The 19431-nt window shown below is 41.6% G+C and overlaps 1 protein-coding gene across 2 annotated transcripts in view; it reads left to right on the plus strand.

Annotated features, from left to right (window-relative positions):
* Window positions 1-15407: 15407 nt before the first annotated feature.
* The window catches only part of DNAJC6 (DnaJ heat shock protein family (Hsp40) member C6), a 63138-nt gene continuing 59114 nt past the window's right edge, over window positions 15408-19431 (plus strand). For both annotated transcript variants that reach the window (XM_045028725.1, XM_045028726.1), the window contains exon 1: window positions 15408-15630. In XM_045028725.1, coding sequence (XP_044884660.1) covers window positions 15408-15630 — 223 coding nt within the window. The remainder of the gene's footprint in view (window positions 15631-19431) is intronic.

Here is a 19431-nt window from a genome sequence, read left to right on the forward strand (position 1 = left end):
TTGGACACACAGTGCTGACTGCATCAAATGACATTTGAACTGGATTTGAACAAATACGTGCAGGGATCTCAAATATATGTGAAAGGAAATCTATTAGGTTCTTGGTTTTTAAGCTTTTCTTTAAAAAATAAATTACTTTTTTTTAAATAAAAAAATTGGGTTTTATTTATATTTAAATATGTTTCTCTTAAATGAACCAAAACTCTGTTTCAATAATTTTTGTGCCCTAAACCGAACATTACAGCAGCAAGAATTGAAATTATCCAGTGGTAACTCATTTGCTGATATTTCTAAAAGGCAGCCTGATGTTTTTAATCTTTATTTTAGTTAGTTGCACTGTTTCATTGAGAATGATCCCTTTTTAAAAAAGAAATTCAAGTGCTGCAAAGTTATACTTTTTTGCAAAAAGTGATTCCCAAATTCTTGTGTTGTTGTTGCACTTCTAAGCACAACTGAAAAACCCTATAATGCAACATGCAGCTGTAGACATTACTTATACACAAAATGGCTGATTAATCTTTGTGACTCATTGCTGCACAATACTGAGGCAAACAGCTGAGTATGCTGAATTGGAATTTTCCAAAGCACTCCGCATTGACCTAATTCTGCTCCCGTTAAAATCAGTGGTAAAATTCCCACTGACTTTAATGGGAACACAATTAGGCCAACGGCGAGTGCTTCTGAAATTCTCATCCTTCACAAATCTAGTCGGTTAGTTAGGGGTGCTTTAAAATATACATTTTCAGATGTGCAAACAGGCACAAAGAGGTTAAGTGATATGGCCAAGGAGTCACAGTCTGCAGAACAAAATGCATATCTTCTAATTCTACATCTTGTACTTAGACCAGCAGGTCATACCTCCTCTCCAATGTTTTAACAAGATTAAAATACGACTACAACCCTTCAAAATTCAGACAAACAAAACCAATTAATGAGGTCTAATATCAAAACAAGGAAAGAAAGGGTTGGGGAGGAAGATTATAATAATTATGGGGCCAACACTGGCCATACTAGAAAACCTCGGACATAAGAATGTTGAGGAATTTTTTTAGCAGGAAATGAAGAAGGAAGCTATGTCAATGTGATAGATCTGCATATGGTGGAGCCTTCCATAGTGAAGGTAAGACCTAATGATGGGTACTGTCTGAGGGCAGATAACAATTGAGACAAGGCTCAAGGAGGCCCATAGAGAAAGAGAACTGGAAGAGTTTCAGATTCAGATGTATTGTTTTAAAGATTCTTAGTAGAGCTGCACCAACTATTCAGAATGCGATTTTTTATTAAACTAGCCCTTTGCTCATTTCATTACTCATTCTTGTTCAGATGTAGATTTTTACAAACTTGTTCAAAATTATTTGACAGAAAGTTTAGACAAACATTTCTGTTTGTAGATTACTTGTGAACTACTTGCCAAGAAAGGCTTAAGTGAGCAGACTCTTAGCACAAACACCATAAGTCACATGGGAATGAATCTGCTCCCTGACTGACTCACTCTCAAACCCACAAAATACTTTCAGGATGGCTGAATGAACACTTCTGGTGCAAGTATTTGAGTGAGTACAATTACAAATGTGTTCGTGACTTTCCTTCACTGAATATTCTTGCTAACCCAAGATCAGATACAAATGTTTGTGGAAAACTAATAAGGGCCTTGAATAGTCACCAAAGTGACTTCATGGCTTAAATGTTTGTAAATATTTTTGAGGTATTTGATCTGTTCCAATAAACATCAACAAGGCTTTTGAGATCCCTGTTTGTTTTATACTTTGCTACAGTAGCACTCCTGGCTTCATCTGACATGGGAAAACAAATGTTTAATGCATGAATTAAATGTTTCAGTGTTCAAAGGCAAATATGAAACATTTCTCACCTCTGCATTTACCTTTCACTAGAAGTGGGCAAAACCGGAACAGCAATTCAAATTGTTTTGAATATCAGCAGGAGGGGAACAAGGATTCAGATCACCAGATCCTACCTAGCCCTTATCGTTTGGTACTAGATTGGAACCAAAAGAAAAAGGGACCTATTTGCCAGTGACAAAATTTCCAAAATTTAAAATTTTCCTGAAAACACTATTCAAGTACTAAGCCTGGGAGTAGTGTATCTGCATAAATATTATTGGACAATGTATAGCATCTCCCCAGTGATTAATGAAGCCTCTGAACACCACACGAAGGAGGGGCATATCAGCCCTGATTTACAGATGAGGAAATTGAGGTACAGAGAAGTTAACTGAGTCATCCAGTGTCACACACATACTCTGTGTTAGAATCAGGAACAGAATCCATATAGACTGACTCCTGCTCCTGTACCTTAACCATGAGACTCTGCTTCTTCATATTATCCATATTTTATCAGTTAGCTGCATGTCTACAGGAGCATAAGTTAGTGTTGCAATCTCTTGGCATGACAGAGACCCCCCTCCATACAAAGTTCCTGTTTACCTCAATGAAAGGTCACTGAAGGTGTGGATTGGACCTAAGAATTCTGGGTAAGGCTTCTAGGAGATATATATTGGAGACATCTGCAGCTGATCTAGAAGGCTATATGCTCTCCAGAATCCACCCATGTCTGACTAGTTTTGAAGAAAAGTTATCAAAAGCCAGCTCATGAGAGACTGCTAAAAATGCAGGCAACTGCTGGAGCCTATGCTAGAGCTCCCACTGGTGGACCAGCACTGGTGGTAGTGTAATGGTAACAATAGATTTGAATATAAAAGTAGACACTGCTTACTGGTGCAGAGGGAACTGATGACAGAGGCCCATACAGTGTTAGAATGAGGAAACAAGGACAGTGTACAGCCATAATTCAGATCAGAATGTACTTGGTTTTGACGGTTTGGCTATGACCCAGAACATAACTTTAACATATACAATCTGCGTTTAATTTAACAATACACCTTTTTTTAATGGTACAGTAAAGGTCATTTGGTAGAAATTACATTTTATGTAAAGCAGTTTGTTGTGGAAACGCTTTATGGACCTCAGTGGTGATGCACACTTCTAAAGAAAATGTCTTCAAAATATACTTTGAAAACCCTTTCTAGAGTCAGCTACTGCACAGCAATCGCTGATTTCTTTCCCATGTACAAATGAGAGAGTGAGCGAGAAATGCTCTCTCTTTGGCAAATAGAGCATAAGGGTGAAGTGCAGACTGAAATTAACTAGAAATAACTCTTCAAATGAAAGGACTTACAGAAATAATTTGTGCAGAGGTAAGGATAGTTTAATAGAAAAAAATCTAGGGAATACATGAGAAGGCAAACAAGGGTGACAAGAGGGGAACGAAGGAGAAGGAAAGCAAAGAATAATAAAGGAGAAGCATGAAAACAGGAAAAAGTGGAAAACTATCGCTTTTGTGGAGCGGAACATTCCCAACGGTACTATAATAGGCAATCCTATTGTATTTCTTACAAACGATGAACCAATAGATCTAAAGCTCCTTTACACTGATTTTATTACTGGCATTCGATTGTTATATCAGTATTCCATGTGTATGGACAAAGGGATATAAACTGGCCACTAAGAAGTTTAGACTTGAAATTAGATGAAGGTTTCTAACCATCAGAGGAGTGAAGTTCTGGAACAGCCTTAAGGGGAGCAGTGGGGGCAACAAACCTAACTGGTTTCAAGACTGAGCTTGATAAATTTATGGGGGGATGATATGATGAGACTGCCTACAATGGCATGTAGGCAATCTGTGACTGCTAGCAGTAAATATCTACAATGGCTGGTGATGGGACACTAGATGGGGAGGGCTCTGAGTCACTACAGAGAATTCCTTCCCGTGTGTCTGGCTGGTGGGTCTTTCCCACATGCTCAAGGTCTAACTGATCACCATATTTGGGGTCAGGAAGGAATTTTCCCCTAGGTCAGATTGGCAGAGACCCTGGGGATTTTTCGCCTTCCTCTGCAGCATGGGACATGGGTCACTTGCAGGTTAAACTAGTGTAAATGGTGGATTCTCTGTAACTTGAAGTTTTTCAACCACGATTTGAGGATTTCAGTAACTCAGCCAGAGATTAGGGGTCTAACAGGAGTAGGTGGGTGAGGTTCTGTGGCCTGCAATGTGCAGGAGGTCATACTAGATGATCATGATGGTCCCTTCTGACCTTAAAGTTTGAGTCTGAGTATAATTGTAATTTAATTTATAGGCATGTGTTCTCAGTCTGTACATGTTGTTCTGATACAGTCTAACATTTCCATGGTTTGATGGCAATTTTGTTACCAATAAAATGTCATAAATGGACATAGCTCCTTGTACCAGAGAACTCATAATCTAAGGCCATGACGATGTGATCAGATCTTTGTGGGAGGAGCTCTCTAAAGCCCACCGAAGTCAATAGAACTCTGCATAGGCCTAGGATCTGCCCACATTAAACGGTTTACAGGATCGGGGCCTGAGTTTAGCCAGAGTAAAATTTTCTAACACGCCTAACTGACTTTGGAGCCTAAGCCCCATTTCCAAGCATGACTTGTCAATGCAACTTAGGCACTTTTGAAAATGTTTCTGATAGTACAGTGGATAATGGTGACACGACTGTGGGTTAGGTAGAGCTGGCCAGGAATTTTCCAATGAAACGTTTGTTGGAAAATGCCAATTCATGTAAACCAACAGTTTGATTTCAACAATCTTCTGCCAAACACAGGCAGCTTTCTACTAGAAACCTGCCTGGTTTCCTCCCAGCTCACTTGCTAGGTTGCTGGTGAGCCTGGACTGCCAGAGTCCGCAGCTTAAGGCAGCCGCAGACTGTCTTAGGGCTAGGGCTTCCAGCTTCCTGCTATGCAGCTAAGAGCCTGGGAGTCCTAGCACAAGCCATCAAATAATAATTCAAATAGAGGCAACATCTTACTACTACCGCAAAGGGCTACATAATATGCAGGTGATGGAGCTCAAGTCCCATGCAGCAGTGGTACATCTCTGAGACGGGTGCCTATAAAATATATGTGCTATTCAAGCATTCAGATAGGGCCTTGAGAAACGGAACTGATGTGCAAGAGTGGAACTAATAAGTCCAGTTGGGAGGTTTTCATTTTATTTTTAAATAAAAAAACAAAATAGTATTTTTCTAGTGTTCAAGGGGCATCCAACTGTTTGTATAACAATGAAGTTATCTAGAGTGCTAAATTATAGCTGAAGAAGAAAACTGTCATGCTTTTTTATATATTTTTTAAAGGGTGTAAAAAAATGGTTGCTTCAGTAATGACCACTACTAGAGACAGCGTTTTTGAAATAGTCTGAAAGAGAATGTAAACCCAGTCTTGGACTCTAATTCTGTAAGGTATCAAGAACTGGCAGCCAGTGTCTCAGCAGATTGGACCTTTAACATGTAAATGATGCAGTGCAGATACCAAAGAGACGAATGGGGTATTACAGTAAAAAGGTTAGATTAGGTAGCCTTATTAATGCTAGTAAGGATTCTGCTAGCTTTCCAAAAATTATGAATATCTTAACTATGCTAAATTCTTGCAGTCTAACTACACTAAACATCAAACTAATAAAATGGGAATCGAAAGAATACAATCCCTCACTATCTAATATGTACTAGCTGCTATGCTATAGATTCTAAGCACCGTAAACATTTAGCAAGGGGAAAGCTATCTTTGCGACTCTCCTCTTACATTTATTAAACTAATTATTTTTACTAAGGGGAGTTCTCTTCCTTGGAGGATGGCACAGATCTTACATGCTTAAAACCACTAGACTATAATAAGTGCACGATGCATGGGATGGGTTGCCAGATTAAGGGCATCATCCAGCAAACCTTTACTCATGTGGGTAAGTCCCATTGAGTTCAGTGTGACTTGCTTGAGCTGGGACTTCCAGGGATGAGTTCCAAGTACAGCCGCTGTGCACTTCAGAATCTCAAAATTTGAGTCACAGGTATCCAAGAGCAGAATTGCTGTAAGGATTCTGACATCTGCCTTCTACATTCTTTGCTCTCCTGGGCCTTGCTTCTTAATGCTGCAGACACTAATTCCTTTAGTGGTTTGGGTAACCCTTCTTGGGGTGCAGCAGTTTGCCATAAATAGGGCTGCTTTAATGATCACCAATTTGCTTATTCCCTTTTTGCTCATATGTCCTCAAATAAAAAATGCTGTGACACAAGAAATCCACGGAAAGAACCTCATTAGGCTTCATTGACTGAAACTGAAATGGGATTAGTAGCTGGAGCCACTTCAGATGCTGAAAGAAAAATCTGAATGTACTTTAATGAGCTTCATTCACAGGGCATTGATAGCAATATGTGCTATCTGTTGGAATAACCAGAGAGGGTCATACCGGTGGAAACTGAGGACATATAATATGGAAAAACTTCATTCTTTGTATAGACTACATTCCACAAAACACAGGTATATTAAACATCAATGTAAATCCAGCCTCATTTAATGGAAAGGTGTTTGCTTTGGATGAGGCTGTCAGGATCTGATTCTTCTCCAATCACAGGGAGTTTTTCTATTGACTTCAGTGGGAGCAGGATCAGCCTCTTAATGCAGAGAACAACATTTGGTGACTAGCCCAAAATGTTTTGAAATATGTGAATATTTCAACAGTGCCCCCAAAAGTTCACTAACTTGGTTTAACTAGGGTAAAACAGAATAATGAATAAAATATACTTTTCAAAGGAATTGAATGTAGTAATCAAAGCAACAATTAGTTCATGATGCAAAATTATTTTCCTTAAATTACACACCTTTTGTTCAACTATCTTTTCTAAATATAAAATTTAGTCACAAATTTCAACCATAAATTTTTGTAGCTAGGGTGAAGCTGGCTTTGTTCTGATTCCCAGTTCCTATTGCATGTGTATTATTGTTCTGAACTACATTGTTGAAAGAAATAAAAACATCTTAAACAGCATTTAGAGCCAATTTAATTAACTAATTGAGAATACAAATGAATTACACTTTCAGGAAAACTTTCTTGTACATTACAGAATAGACTAATAAAAGGGAATGACTATCCTATGTAAATACTATATTGATACAGGCAATTTTTTGTATATTTAAAGGGGATAGAGTCCAGTGAAATATTCAGATATGAAATTAGCTAGCCTTATTTAGAGTTGCCATAGACTTGAATCAGTTCACTCACAGGCCTCACCTCTATAAGGCCTGGTCTACACTTGAGCGGGGAATTGATCTAAGTTATGCAACTTCAGCTACGTGAATAACATACCTGAAGTCAATGTACTTAGATCGACTTACCGTGGTGTCTTCACCACAGTGCGTTTGCTGCTGCTCCCCCATTGACTCCGCCTGTACCTCTCGTGGCGGTGGAGTACAGGAGTCGACGGGAGAGCACTTGGGGATCGATTTATCGTGTCTAAACTAGACACGATAAATCGACCCCCACTGGATTGATTGCTGCCTGCCAATCCAGCAAATAGTGTAGACATACCATAACAGGACCATGAACTCTTTCAGAAAACACTGCAAAAATTGAATTTGGTATTTTTGAATAAAGAAAACAGAAATAAATCCACTTTGATTGTACAGACTTTCACAATCATTCAGGATTTACCGGCTGCCTAATGTGAGGTGTGTCTCTCAGCACTGCATGGATCCAAACAAATACATGAGTTTTGCTCTACTGGATATTCAGATTGGTTTCTTGTTAACATATTTCTCACATGAAGCATACTGGCAAGATTTGCTCTCTGCATTTTACTTCATACAGTATTTTAACACAATATAATGAAGGGGCAGAACTTATACAAACCTACCACAGAATTAGTTTTGATTTTCATTCCAAATTACATACCTTTGGAGATGGTGTCCTTTATTACATATCTTTGGACATGATGTCCTTTATTTTGTCACTTTCAAACTTGTGTGTTCTCCTGCACAGGTGCATCTCTGGCCTAGAATCTTCTCTACCCAGCAATACAGCATTTGAGGAGTTATATAATCAATAGTATATGATGAGTTATGATTGTACCAGCTGCCCACTCTCTTGGAGTGTTAAGCATAAAGTTGAAAGCCAAGTGTTTTTAATACCTCAAATTGTGGGAATTGCAATAGAGTTTCATCTTGGCATTACTGCTTTCATGACTACTACTTTACAGGAAAACACAATTTGTTTTAATTTGTTTTTCTACGTCCAAATAGTGATGAAACAACAAGAAGGGCAGGATGTGGGGAGGCCCACATGTAAAGCAATAACATTGCTTGGTTGCTTTGGTAGGCTGTGCAAGCTTCATGGTGGCTAAACTTTTTTTTTTTATAGTCTGTATGTCAGATTTTACACTCCTAGACCACTACAAACGGAAATGACTAAAACATGAACTACCTTGGGTGCTTAAAATATAAATACAGAGTAACATTTGACTATTGTATTGTTCAAGGACAATCCTCTGTGTTATACAGTGAGAAATCCACCTATACAAATGTCTAAAAATAAATTGGGCAGAGCAAACAGAAGACAGGCTAGCAATTAATGATAAAAATCAAACATTTCAAGTTGACACCACCCATTCTAACCTCGTCTGGGCTGGCGATCTCTGCATCTAGATACTCACATAGGCTTTAGCACTGTAGTCAGTATCTGAGCACCTCACAATCATTAATGGATTATATTCAGGCAACACCCTTGTGAAGTAGGGAAATGTACAGATAGAGAAGATAGAGAAGAGAGATTTTTTTACAGATAGAGAAGAGAGATTAAGTGATTTGCCCAGGGTCACACCAGAAGTCTGTATCTGAACCAAGAACTGAATACAGCTCTTCTGAGTCCCAGGGCTTCTACACACCAGCACTTATGTTTTGCTCAGGGATGTAAAAAAGCCACCCCCGAGTCATGTAAATTACATCGAACTAAGCACCAGAGTTTACAGCGCTATGTCAGTGGGAGAGCTTCTCCCATTGACATAGCTACCACCACACGCAGAAGTGGATTTATTTTGCCGATGGGAGAGCTCTCTGCTGTTGGCATAGAGTGTCTGCACTAGCAGCACTACAGTGGCACAGCTGCAGTGATTCTAGTGTAGTCTGGCCCCAGACCAGCATACCAACACTAGGCCATCCTTCCTATCCTGCACAGGTCTCATCAGATGGGTTCTTGGTCTGTATGAAATCAGCTTGGGTCATCCAATCAACACCACAAAATCCACCATCATGGTAGGCATGAACTAGCTGTTTGTTTGGCAGTCTCAGCACAGAGGGATCTGCATTATGGTAACTCTAAAACTGGGCTAAAGCACATATTCAGGACAGTGGCACTGTCAACATGAAGAGAATAAACTCAGGGATTCGGGATTTCATGGTTCAGGGCTATCAAATAAGCACCTTCTACAAACAAAACAAACTCTCCTAAAATATATTTGGGAGTGGAGAGGAGGGGAAGGGGGAGAGAGCCAACATTTAAAAAAATTGTTTGTGTCTCTGAAAACATCTGCTTGCTCTGAAAACGTCTGTTCAATGTGCAGTGGCAGTCAAAAAAAACGAACAGAATGTTGGGAATCATTAAGAAAGGGATAGATAATAAGACAGAAAATATCATATTGTTGCTATATAAATCCATGGTACGCCCACATCTTGAATACTCTGTGCAGACGTGGTCACCCCATCTCAAAAATGATAGATTGGATTTGGAAAAGGTTCAGAAAAGGGCAACAAAAATGATTAGGGGTATGGAACAGAAGCCATACGAGGAGAGATTAATAAGACTGGGACTTTTCAGCTTGGAAAAGAGATGACTAAGGGGGGATACGATAGAGGTCTATAAAATCATGACTGGTGTGGAGAAAGTAAATAAGGAAGTGTTATTTACTCCTTCTCAGAGCACAAGAACTAGGGGACACCAAATGAAATGAATAGGCAGCAGGGTTTAAAACAAACAAAAGGAAGTATTTTTTCCACACAATGCACAGTCAACCTGTGGAACTCCTACCAGAGGATGTTGTGAAGGCCAAGACTATAACAGGGTTCAAAAAAGAACTAGATAAGTTCACGGAGACAGGGGTGGCCCTAGACTAGCTGCCAGCAACTGGTGCCCCAGGCAAACCATGCAACCAGCACCCCCATCCCCAAGTCCCAAGGGCAGATCTAGGCTGAGGTTTTTGGTAAAACTGGGAAACATTTTGCTCCTTTTTTCCTTTTAATGTTTTTTAAGGGGTTTTTTTTTAAACAGAGGCTTAATTATTCAGTTTGTCCATCCGTCCATCTGTCCAACCAATGTTTCTGAGATCAGATAAAATAGAGACATGAAATTTTCAGAATAGATTTGTATACGACAGCTGGATGATATTTCAGTCTGATTTCAAATAAAAATGCATTAAAATGTTAATTATTTTTATTATTACAAATCCAAAATCATCCATTACATTATCCTGCTTTAACTGCCATTACCACCACATCCAATATAGAAAGAAATAAGAAAACTCTTCAATGAACTTTAACCTGTATTTACAAAACACTCCTAATAAAAAACACACTGTGCTCTTAAAACATTACTTTTTCTTGCTTTAAGTTTTGAAAATTCAGTCACTAGTTCTTTTAGATCCAGTTTTCCACCTATTTCATGCCCTACTGACATTGTGGCAAGTCCAACAAGTCTCTCTTGTACCACTGTTGAACGCAGATATGTTTTTATCAATTTTAAGTTTGAGAAGCTATGTTCCCCACTAGCTACGGAAACTGGCAAAGTTAAAAGAATGCGTAGAGCTATAAAAATGCTTGGAAAACTGTCTGTGAGTTTATTTTCACAAACAAACTTCAGTACTTCTTCAGGAGTGGAATGTTTCTTAAGTTGTCTTGAAAAAGTCTGAAGCTCACTACACAAATCGGTAGCATCAATGTCTTCTGAATTTTCATAAGTCAATGCGACTCCAGTTTTATACAAAATTCTCTTATCTTTTTTGCTGTTTTCTTTTTCAAGCTGTGGATATCATATAGAGAGCCAAATACTGACTCTAGCTGCTGCATCTGTTGAAATCTTTCGTCAACCGAGTGAATAGCAGTATCAAGGACTGCGAAGCAGAAATTCACTTTGAACCTTTGTTTTGGGTTCTGAATGGGTGTGTCTCAGAAACTGCTGTTTCTTTTGCCCAATGCAAACTGGCTCTGGTTCAAATTCTGTTGGAAAATCTATTTCTTCAGCAAGCTCGAGAGAATCTACCAATGTTCTTTCGAACCCTTCATCACTTCTGAATTCCTCCAGAATATTTTTAGTTTGCTGCAGTTTTGAATAGCAGAATGTATGTTCAAGTTCTTTTCCTGAAGCTGCTTACTAGTGAGGTTAATCTTGGAAATGATATTATACCACAAAATGAGTGAAGTCAACTTGGAAAGGCCATTTGCAAGAGCTTCTGCATCTGAATGTGCCATATTATTCAGTAAAGGAAGTACCAGAAATTTCAATTAGGGCATCATAAATGTTTCCAGGTTCATAGCAAAGAGGCTTCAAAGCATCATTTGTTCAACATGACACACATCTGGTATAAAGTCCAGTATTATTGAAAAGTATTTTGCAGAATGGACAGCTTCTACAATTTTCTTTTTAATGACATTTGCTAGGATTTGAATCAGTTCATTCTGCATGTTTTTTCCTAAGTAATAAACCTGTGTTTCATGATCAGTTATTTTACATAGCTGCTACTTCATGACTGGATCAAACAAAGCTAGGTATTCAACAAATTTTTAAAAGCTTCCATTACCTGGAGTGTATAATTTTTCATTTCTACAGCGGCCATGGAATGCTAAATTTTGCCCACCGAGAACTCTCACTAAAGCAATCAGACGCTCTAATATTTGTTGCCAATATTCTTCTTTTTCCTTCATCACATGTAAATTTTCTTCATCGACAGTTTTTCCTTTTTTCAATCGTAATTCAAGGTTATTTCCAGTTTTGAAAACATTCCAAATGTTCTGTACTTCTTTCATGTGAAGAGAGAATTGAAGATATGTTTTTCCAGTCCTTCGAACCATTTTCAATAAGTGATGTAAGAATTGCTTGATTTCTAAACAACTTGCAGCAAAAGCAAAACACAGAGTCCTTCAACACTAAATATTGTAACCAGTTTCGATGAATTTCTTCTCCATTAATGAGTTTCCTCTTGTAATGCTGAGCAGAGAATTTTCTTTTATTCCCGTCCTTAGATAAGGGAAATTCATGAACTTGTTCGGGTCCATGTTCCACGAGAATTTGTTGCAGACTGTCATCACATCTGGGCCATGAAGCTGGGTCCCCATACTGTAACTTGTTTGTAACTTCCTCATCCTTTCTTCCTTCTACTTCATTTACTTCATTTACTGCATGTGTCTCTGAAGGTGAATAAATTTTCTCCACTTCCATATCAGATGCTGTGAGCAGCTTCATCTAGAAGTAAGTTTCCATCATCTTGAGTTTCCAAACTGCTTTTTTGTGGATGTGAGCTACCCTCATCTCCAAGTAATATATCTTCATCTTGATGTTCCAAACTGCTTCCATGTGGATGTGAGCTAACCTCCTCTCCAAGTAAAATTCCTTCATCTGGATGCTGTGAACTGCTTCCATCTTTATTGGGATTAAAGAGAAGATATTTCAGGAAGGAACCCTGCTGTTTTGCTTGGACCTTTTCCTTCTGAGCCTTTTGTTTACGATACTAAGCTCCTGAGGGTTTTCTTTTTTCTCTTTCTGCCATGGGGCATTTGAATATTGTTATGTACTGTACTCCTGACTGCAAGCATTATAGCCTTAAGGATGGCTGACACACCCATCACATTGGCAATTTAAACCACATAGCAGCCATCCCAACATGTCTTTTCACTGTTTAAAGGTTCAATGATTAATAACGTACACTCACTTACCTATTAAAACAGTTACAGCATTTACACAGAAACAAAATGACCTTTTTTGATGTTATAACCCAACACTGGTTGTTTGGAAAGTAATCCCCTTCCTCACGGTTACCCACTTGGAGCGTGACAAAATCACTTTTGTAGTCTATTAAGTGTTAACGCTGTTACTTTTCTTTTATGGACCTTATTTATTACATGTGAACCAGTTATAACAAAGAAAAGTTCATAATTATACAGCCTGATATACTAAGGTTTAATAACGCTTAAAGATACTCACTTTTTGGATTTATAATGCTGAAAGGCGTTATTCTTTATTCTTTGGCACACAATTTTTCACAGTATTCACTCAATTCTTAACCATCTACCTGCGACGTGTGTTAAAATGACCGTTTGACATGTATCAACTTGCAATATCTCCACTCTACATGAATTTCCGGCTATGCGACCTGGATGTATATTCGAGTTAGGTGTCACTAGCATTGCAGCTCTGGCTGCTGGCGGATGTGTTTCATTGTGGCTGAGTTATTGCTTACCAAAATTGCGGAGTGGGTCATCTTGACCCTATGATACAAATTGAAATTTTTTTTGCTAAAATATTATTTATTTTTGCACTAAATAAAAGATTTGACATATTAATAAATTATCAGAAATGTAGAGAAATGACTAATTCATAGTCCCTCTGTACACGCACGGGAATTGAAATAATGACATCTTTGTTCTTTTATTTGTATTTTTTCATCTTTTTAATGTTTCATTTTATTTAATTTGATTTTTTCCTCAAATTTGGCGCCCCATTTAACTTGGCACCCTAGGTGATCGCCTAGTTTGCCTATATGGATGGACCGCCCCTGTATGGAGGATAGGTCCATCAATGGCAGGGATGATGTCCCTAGCCTCTGTTTGCTAGCTGGGAATGGGTGACAGGGTCACTTGATGATCTGATGATCACTTGATGACAGGATCACTTGATGATTACCTGTTCTGTTCTTTCCCTCTGGGGCACCTGGCATTGGCCACTGTCGGTAGACAGGATCCTGGGCTTGATGGACCTTTGGCCTGACCAGGGGCGGCTCTACGTTTTTGGCCGCCCCAAACAGTCATGCGCGGGAGGCGCCCCGGAGCCACGGGAGCAGCGGACCTCCCGCGGGCATGACTGCGGAGGGTCCGCTGGTCGCGCGGCTCGGCTGGACCTCCTGCAGCTGCGGGCGGTTCGCTGGTCCGGCGGCTCTGGTTGAGCTGCCGCAGGCATGCCTGCGGGAGGTCCAGCCGAGCCGCGGGACCAGCGAACCGTCCGCAGTCATGCCTGCGGGAGGTCCAGCCGAGCTGCGGGACGAGCGCCCCCTCCGCAGTCAAGCCTGCGGCAGGTCCGGTCCTCCCGGGGCTCCGGTGGACCTCCCGCAGGCATGACTGCGGCAGGTCCGCCGGCCCAGCCTGCCGCCCCCCCGCGGCGGCAGGGAACGCCCCCTACATTTTGCCGCCCTAGGCACCAGCTTGTTTTGCTGGTGCCTAGAGCCGCCCCTGGGTCTGACCCAGTATGGCCGTTCTTATGTCTCTACCACTATCAATTTAGTCTAAGCCTTGTGGCAAGAAAAGTGGCATTGACAGAATTGGCTGGTGTAATTTGTTTGAGGGGGTTTGGTCCAAGTGTCCTGGCAGTGCCAGTGACTGCAGTTTGTTTGTGGTTTTACAGTCCTTGGTCTGATTAGGTTAGGTGAATTATAGCTCCGAATCAGAGAGACTTTCTCCATTTTCTTTCAAACTCCTTGACTGCTAAGAGAAAATTGGGTTTGGAATAAAGAGCGGAGAAGACATGAGTCGATAATATATAGGGTGTATGTGTATGTAGATAATATAGAGGGTGTATGTGGGGAGAGAGTAGCTCAATGGTTTGAGCGTTGGCCTGTTAAACCCAGAGTTGTGAGTTCAATCTTTGAAAGGGCCATTTAGTAATCTGGTGCAAAAATTTGCCTGAGGATTGGTCCTGCTTTGAGTAGGGGGTTGGACTAGATGACCTCCTGAGGTCCCTTCCAACCCTGATATTCTATGAGTCAGTGTGTGTGTGTAGATAATATACTATTGGGGGGGGGGGGTTACACACACAAGACAGAATTTTCAAACCGAGGCCACGAGCACTGTGGCCCTAAGACTGAACTCAGCCCCCATCGAACCCTTTTAAAACCAGGGGGGCTTAAGAGGCTTTTTTAGCCTTAGGCTGAGCCAGGCCTCCATTAGGCCTTCGCCCCCCCGCGAGCGGCCCATCCACTCCGCTGCCCTGCCGGGCGGGGGCCGCTGCCATGCGCGTCCCTCCCCTCCCCTCCCTGGCGGTGCCGCGAGAGGCAGGGCGCGGGCCGGGCCAGACGCCCCCGGATCGCTTCCGGGCCCGGGCTCCAGACAGGCGCTGGCTCCCGGCCAGCGGGGCCGAGCCTGCGAGCACCCAGCGCTGGGCTGTGGCGGCCGCCGGGGAGCGCTGTGCTCAGTCCCTGCGCCGAGCCGGGGAGCGGAGCCGGCGGCCCACGCCCCGCACGCAGGGCCCTGCTCGGGCTGCTCCCGGCGGCCCCCCGGGGAAGGCGAGGCGCGTGCGATTTCCCGCCCCTGCCGGCGCAGCCTCCCCCCCCCCCGGCCTCGCCCATGAGCCTGCTCGGGAGCTACCGCAAAAAGCCCAGCAATGACGGGTACGAATCTTTGCAGCTGGTGGAGAGCAACGGTGACTTCCGCGGGGGCAGCAAGGAGCGAGCCGGCGGCAGCAAGCAAGGGGTGATCCCGGCCGTGCTGGCCGCAGCCCGGAGCCCGGCCCGACAGCAGCCGCAGCCGCAGCCTCTGGACGGCAGCAGCAGCACCATGGACAGCTCAGGTAAGGGGCCTCCTTTCTCCCGCTTCCCGCCCCGAGGGCTGGCCGGGGAGGGGGGTGGGGATCGTGTTACAGACCCACCTTCCTGCTCCTCGCTGGGGCTGACTGGCCCAGCCAGGCTCTGGCAAGGGGGGATCGGCCTGGCTGCACTGGCTGTGATCCTCACCCTGGGAGAGGACACCTGAGATGGCAGGGACCGGTCCTGCAAATGTAAAGAGCTGTTCATTGCCAACCAAGGAATAAACACAGCCCAGGTGCTGCTGCTCTGTCTTGCTAAGGGACGCAGGGGCTGCTGGGGCTGATGTATTGTTCCTGTGGGGGAGGGGTTGCTGACGCTTCTTATGGCAGGACATTTTTGAAACCATAGCAAGAAATTGTACTGTTCATCGGAATGCAATCTGTGCATTTCCCAGGCATGGTAAATCTTTTGAATGAGCATGTTTAGGAGAGTAGGAGGGAGTTCATTATCTAAATGAGAAATGCATTGTGCTGTTATGCAACTAAATATACTGAATAGGAAACAACTATCTTGAAGATGCTGATGCTATGTTGAACAGAAATCCTTTGTCCGGGCTAACAGCTTTCATAAGAGTAGTAACCTAGGTGGTTTGGGTGGTGGTCAAGTCATTCATAGATTCAATGCAATTTCAGAGAGCTGGAAATCAGAAACACTTCTTGATAGTGTGAAATTAAAGGCAAATGACTGTCATTGCAACTGATTTCTTTGTAATTTCCCCCAAAGAGAAGAAAAACTGTTGTGAAACCGTGGTAAATGGGAATCAATAAAAGGGGGAGAAATCCTGAATACTTTATTGATTTCTTTTGAAGTCATTTGGTAATCATTTTGTTGTAAAAACAACTGGTAGAATTAAATCAGATAATTTTTGATGCATGCTGCATGAACCTTTGTGTGTGTGTGTGTGTGTGTGTGTGTGTTAAATCTTGCAGTGGAGGGACCAGATGGCCCATGTGATTGGTAATAGGGTGTAGAGTCCGTCACCTCTAGGTCACATATTCAAATTTGCCTGAGTCACTAGTGATTTGAACATACTTACTTGATAATGGCCTTTCAATGTCTGCAGAAATGAATTGGTTTCAGTCCAATTCCTAGTGGGCCATGTGGTCACGTCACAATTACTACTCAGAGTTTTTTCAGAGAATTTTAGAGTGGAAACGTATATTGAGTAGTCGCAGAAGTACCCTTTTGAGCTCTATGGGTCCAATCTGATGTCTAAGCACCCTTAGAGGATGATATAGGGAATTTTGCACTACCACAGTCTCCTTGAATACTTATTGTTTGGATGGAGAAGTTCAATCCCAAGGTACACCTGTCAAACTAAATCTGACACTCTACAAGTAATGAAAAGAATTCAATGTTAAAATATATTAAAATTTCTTCCTTGAGGAAAAGAGTTCATGGCATAAGAAGTACCATATGGAGAAATAGTTACATTTACAAACATGTGGGGAAAGTTCAGGTTAAGTAGGGTTTTTGCAAATGAATCATGTCTTTCTAGTTTATAGCTGCCTCTTGCTCTGAGAGAACATTGAAATCTACTTTAAGTTGATAGTGTGATGTCGGTGCTAGATTTGCTTGTTTGACTCAGTATGTGAGCTGATGCTTATTCATAGTAGGTTGCTAAGTTCTAGCTATTCTAGGTTCTCATAGCTAGGCACCCATCCAAGACACTTGGAGGCTATGGTCTACTTCATAGACTATCAGGGATGGAAGGGACCTCAGGAAGTCATCTAGTCCAATCCCCTGCTCAGAGTAGGACCAATCCTCAGACAGATTTTTGCCCCAGATCCCTAAATAGCCACCTCAAGGATTGAACTCACAACCCTTGGTTTAGCAAGCCAATGCTCAAACCACTGAGCTATCCCTCCCCTATATATTGTATTTTTGACATATTATTAAAGCAATTGGTCTTGGAGTTGATTAGAATAATAGAAATAGAGGAACTAAGTGTGGCAGATGATAATATTTATATCTAGCTAGGTCTGGCAAATAGTGTATAGTAAATGTCAAATGGTGACCTTTGCTTAATGTTAACTTGTATGTTACTTGAGTGTTCTTGCAGTTGCTCTGCTATTTGTTCAATTTTCATTATTTCCTCCCTGGGTAAAAACAAGTGTTCATGGTGGTGTTTACATAGTATTTTTCTATATAAAGGTATTCATGCAATTTTCAGCCATATCAAAAGTTCTACTGCTAAATATCAAAAGTCCCTGTGTGGTTAACTGTATAACTCCCACTATGAACTTCTAGAATTTGCATGCACAAAATACATTGAATGATGAAGGGCTGTTTCCAGGACTTCTCCAACACTTCTGCATTACACTTGTGTTGTATTTGATTTTAATGGTTGAGAAGTCTTATTAGCCTATTTCACTTCCTTCCGCTCAGTCAGCAGTTCTCACTGGGGGTATCTTTTGCTGTTGTTACTCTGCCCAGGCCTCCTGGGCAGGTCTGTTTGCCCACCTCTCCCCATGCTCTGCCGAGTTCCTGCCCCTTTGAATGAGGTGTCTGCTCACTTCATCCCCAGTGAGTGCCCCACCAACACCACAAAGGAGTCTTGGGGGAAAAACTGCAGCGAGGAACCAGCCAGACACTCCATCTTTTGGGGAATGGACCTTTGGGCATTCAGAGAACTTTCTACAGGTTTCACTGGACTTTCTCTGCCCTGTGCTGATTGATTTGCTGTGTACTCCAACCCTCTTCCTCTCCTACAGTCTCTTCATTGCAGCTTTATTCCACACCTGCCTCTCTTGTCCTCGTCTTATCTGTCCTGTCCCTTCCTCTCACCCTTCCTTCCCCCGCCCCCATTTAGATGATCCCCCCTGATATAACCCCCCATCCCTCCCAACAAATCATAGAACATGCAATTTGATGCCATCACATTGTTCACTCTGCTTGGGTGTTATACCTCTTCCCCCACCTTGTGTCTGTCTTGTCTAGTTAGATTGTAAGTGCTTCAGGGCAAGAGTAATCTACTACTCTGTACAGCACCTTGCACATTAGGACCCCACTCTTGGTTGGCCCTTGAGCACTGCTGTAATTAGCATGATTAATAATATCCATTTGATGAATTTCAGAGGTACTGCAAGCAACTGTGTGTCTAGACAGTGCAACAACAACTCTGTTTATATGCTCTTGAAATTGGTTTATGAGATTTCTTGATAGTGATTTGTCTCTGCTAAAAGTGAGACCATTTTTGGATGGATGGAGTATTCTCAGCAAGAACAGGAATACTGGATCAACTATGATATTCTACTTAAAACTTGATGTCCATTTCTTCCACCTGGTCTTCCCAATTAAACTTTTTATGCTTACAAATGAGATTTTTTATCAGTTGTAGTCTACAGTAAATACATACATATATAATTTAGCTAATCTGCAGAATAAAACAAGTTTTAAGAGCTGAAACTACCTCTCAGGTGTGCATGTGTTTCCCGTTGACTTCCACTGGGGAGTTCTTCATGAATGTAAGCACATAATTTAGTTTTAAAGCTGTACAAATGTGGATGGGTAGGTGGGTGAAATTAGCTAGTCCTACAAGACAAAGACAGTAAATCTAACCTAGTAAAATGTGTTATCAAAGGGAGCACACAGCAAAAATGTCAAGATAATCTTTCTTGGTAATCTGTATAAAACTTCCAGTTGCGATGTGCAGTGTCACAAGATGGTTAGTGTCAGAACAGGCCAGTGTAGCTGACAGCCAATCCCAGACACCTAAATGCTGCAAGAAGTGATGTTGGTGATTCAGTGAGTAGTACTTTTCTCTCTAAACCAATGCCTTATCA

The sequence above is a fragment of the Mauremys mutica genome, chromosome 8 (assembly GCF_020497125.1).
Source record: "Mauremys mutica isolate MM-2020 ecotype Southern chromosome 8, ASM2049712v1, whole genome shotgun sequence".
Classification (NCBI taxonomy): domain Eukaryota; kingdom Metazoa; phylum Chordata; order Testudines; family Geoemydidae; genus Mauremys; species Mauremys mutica.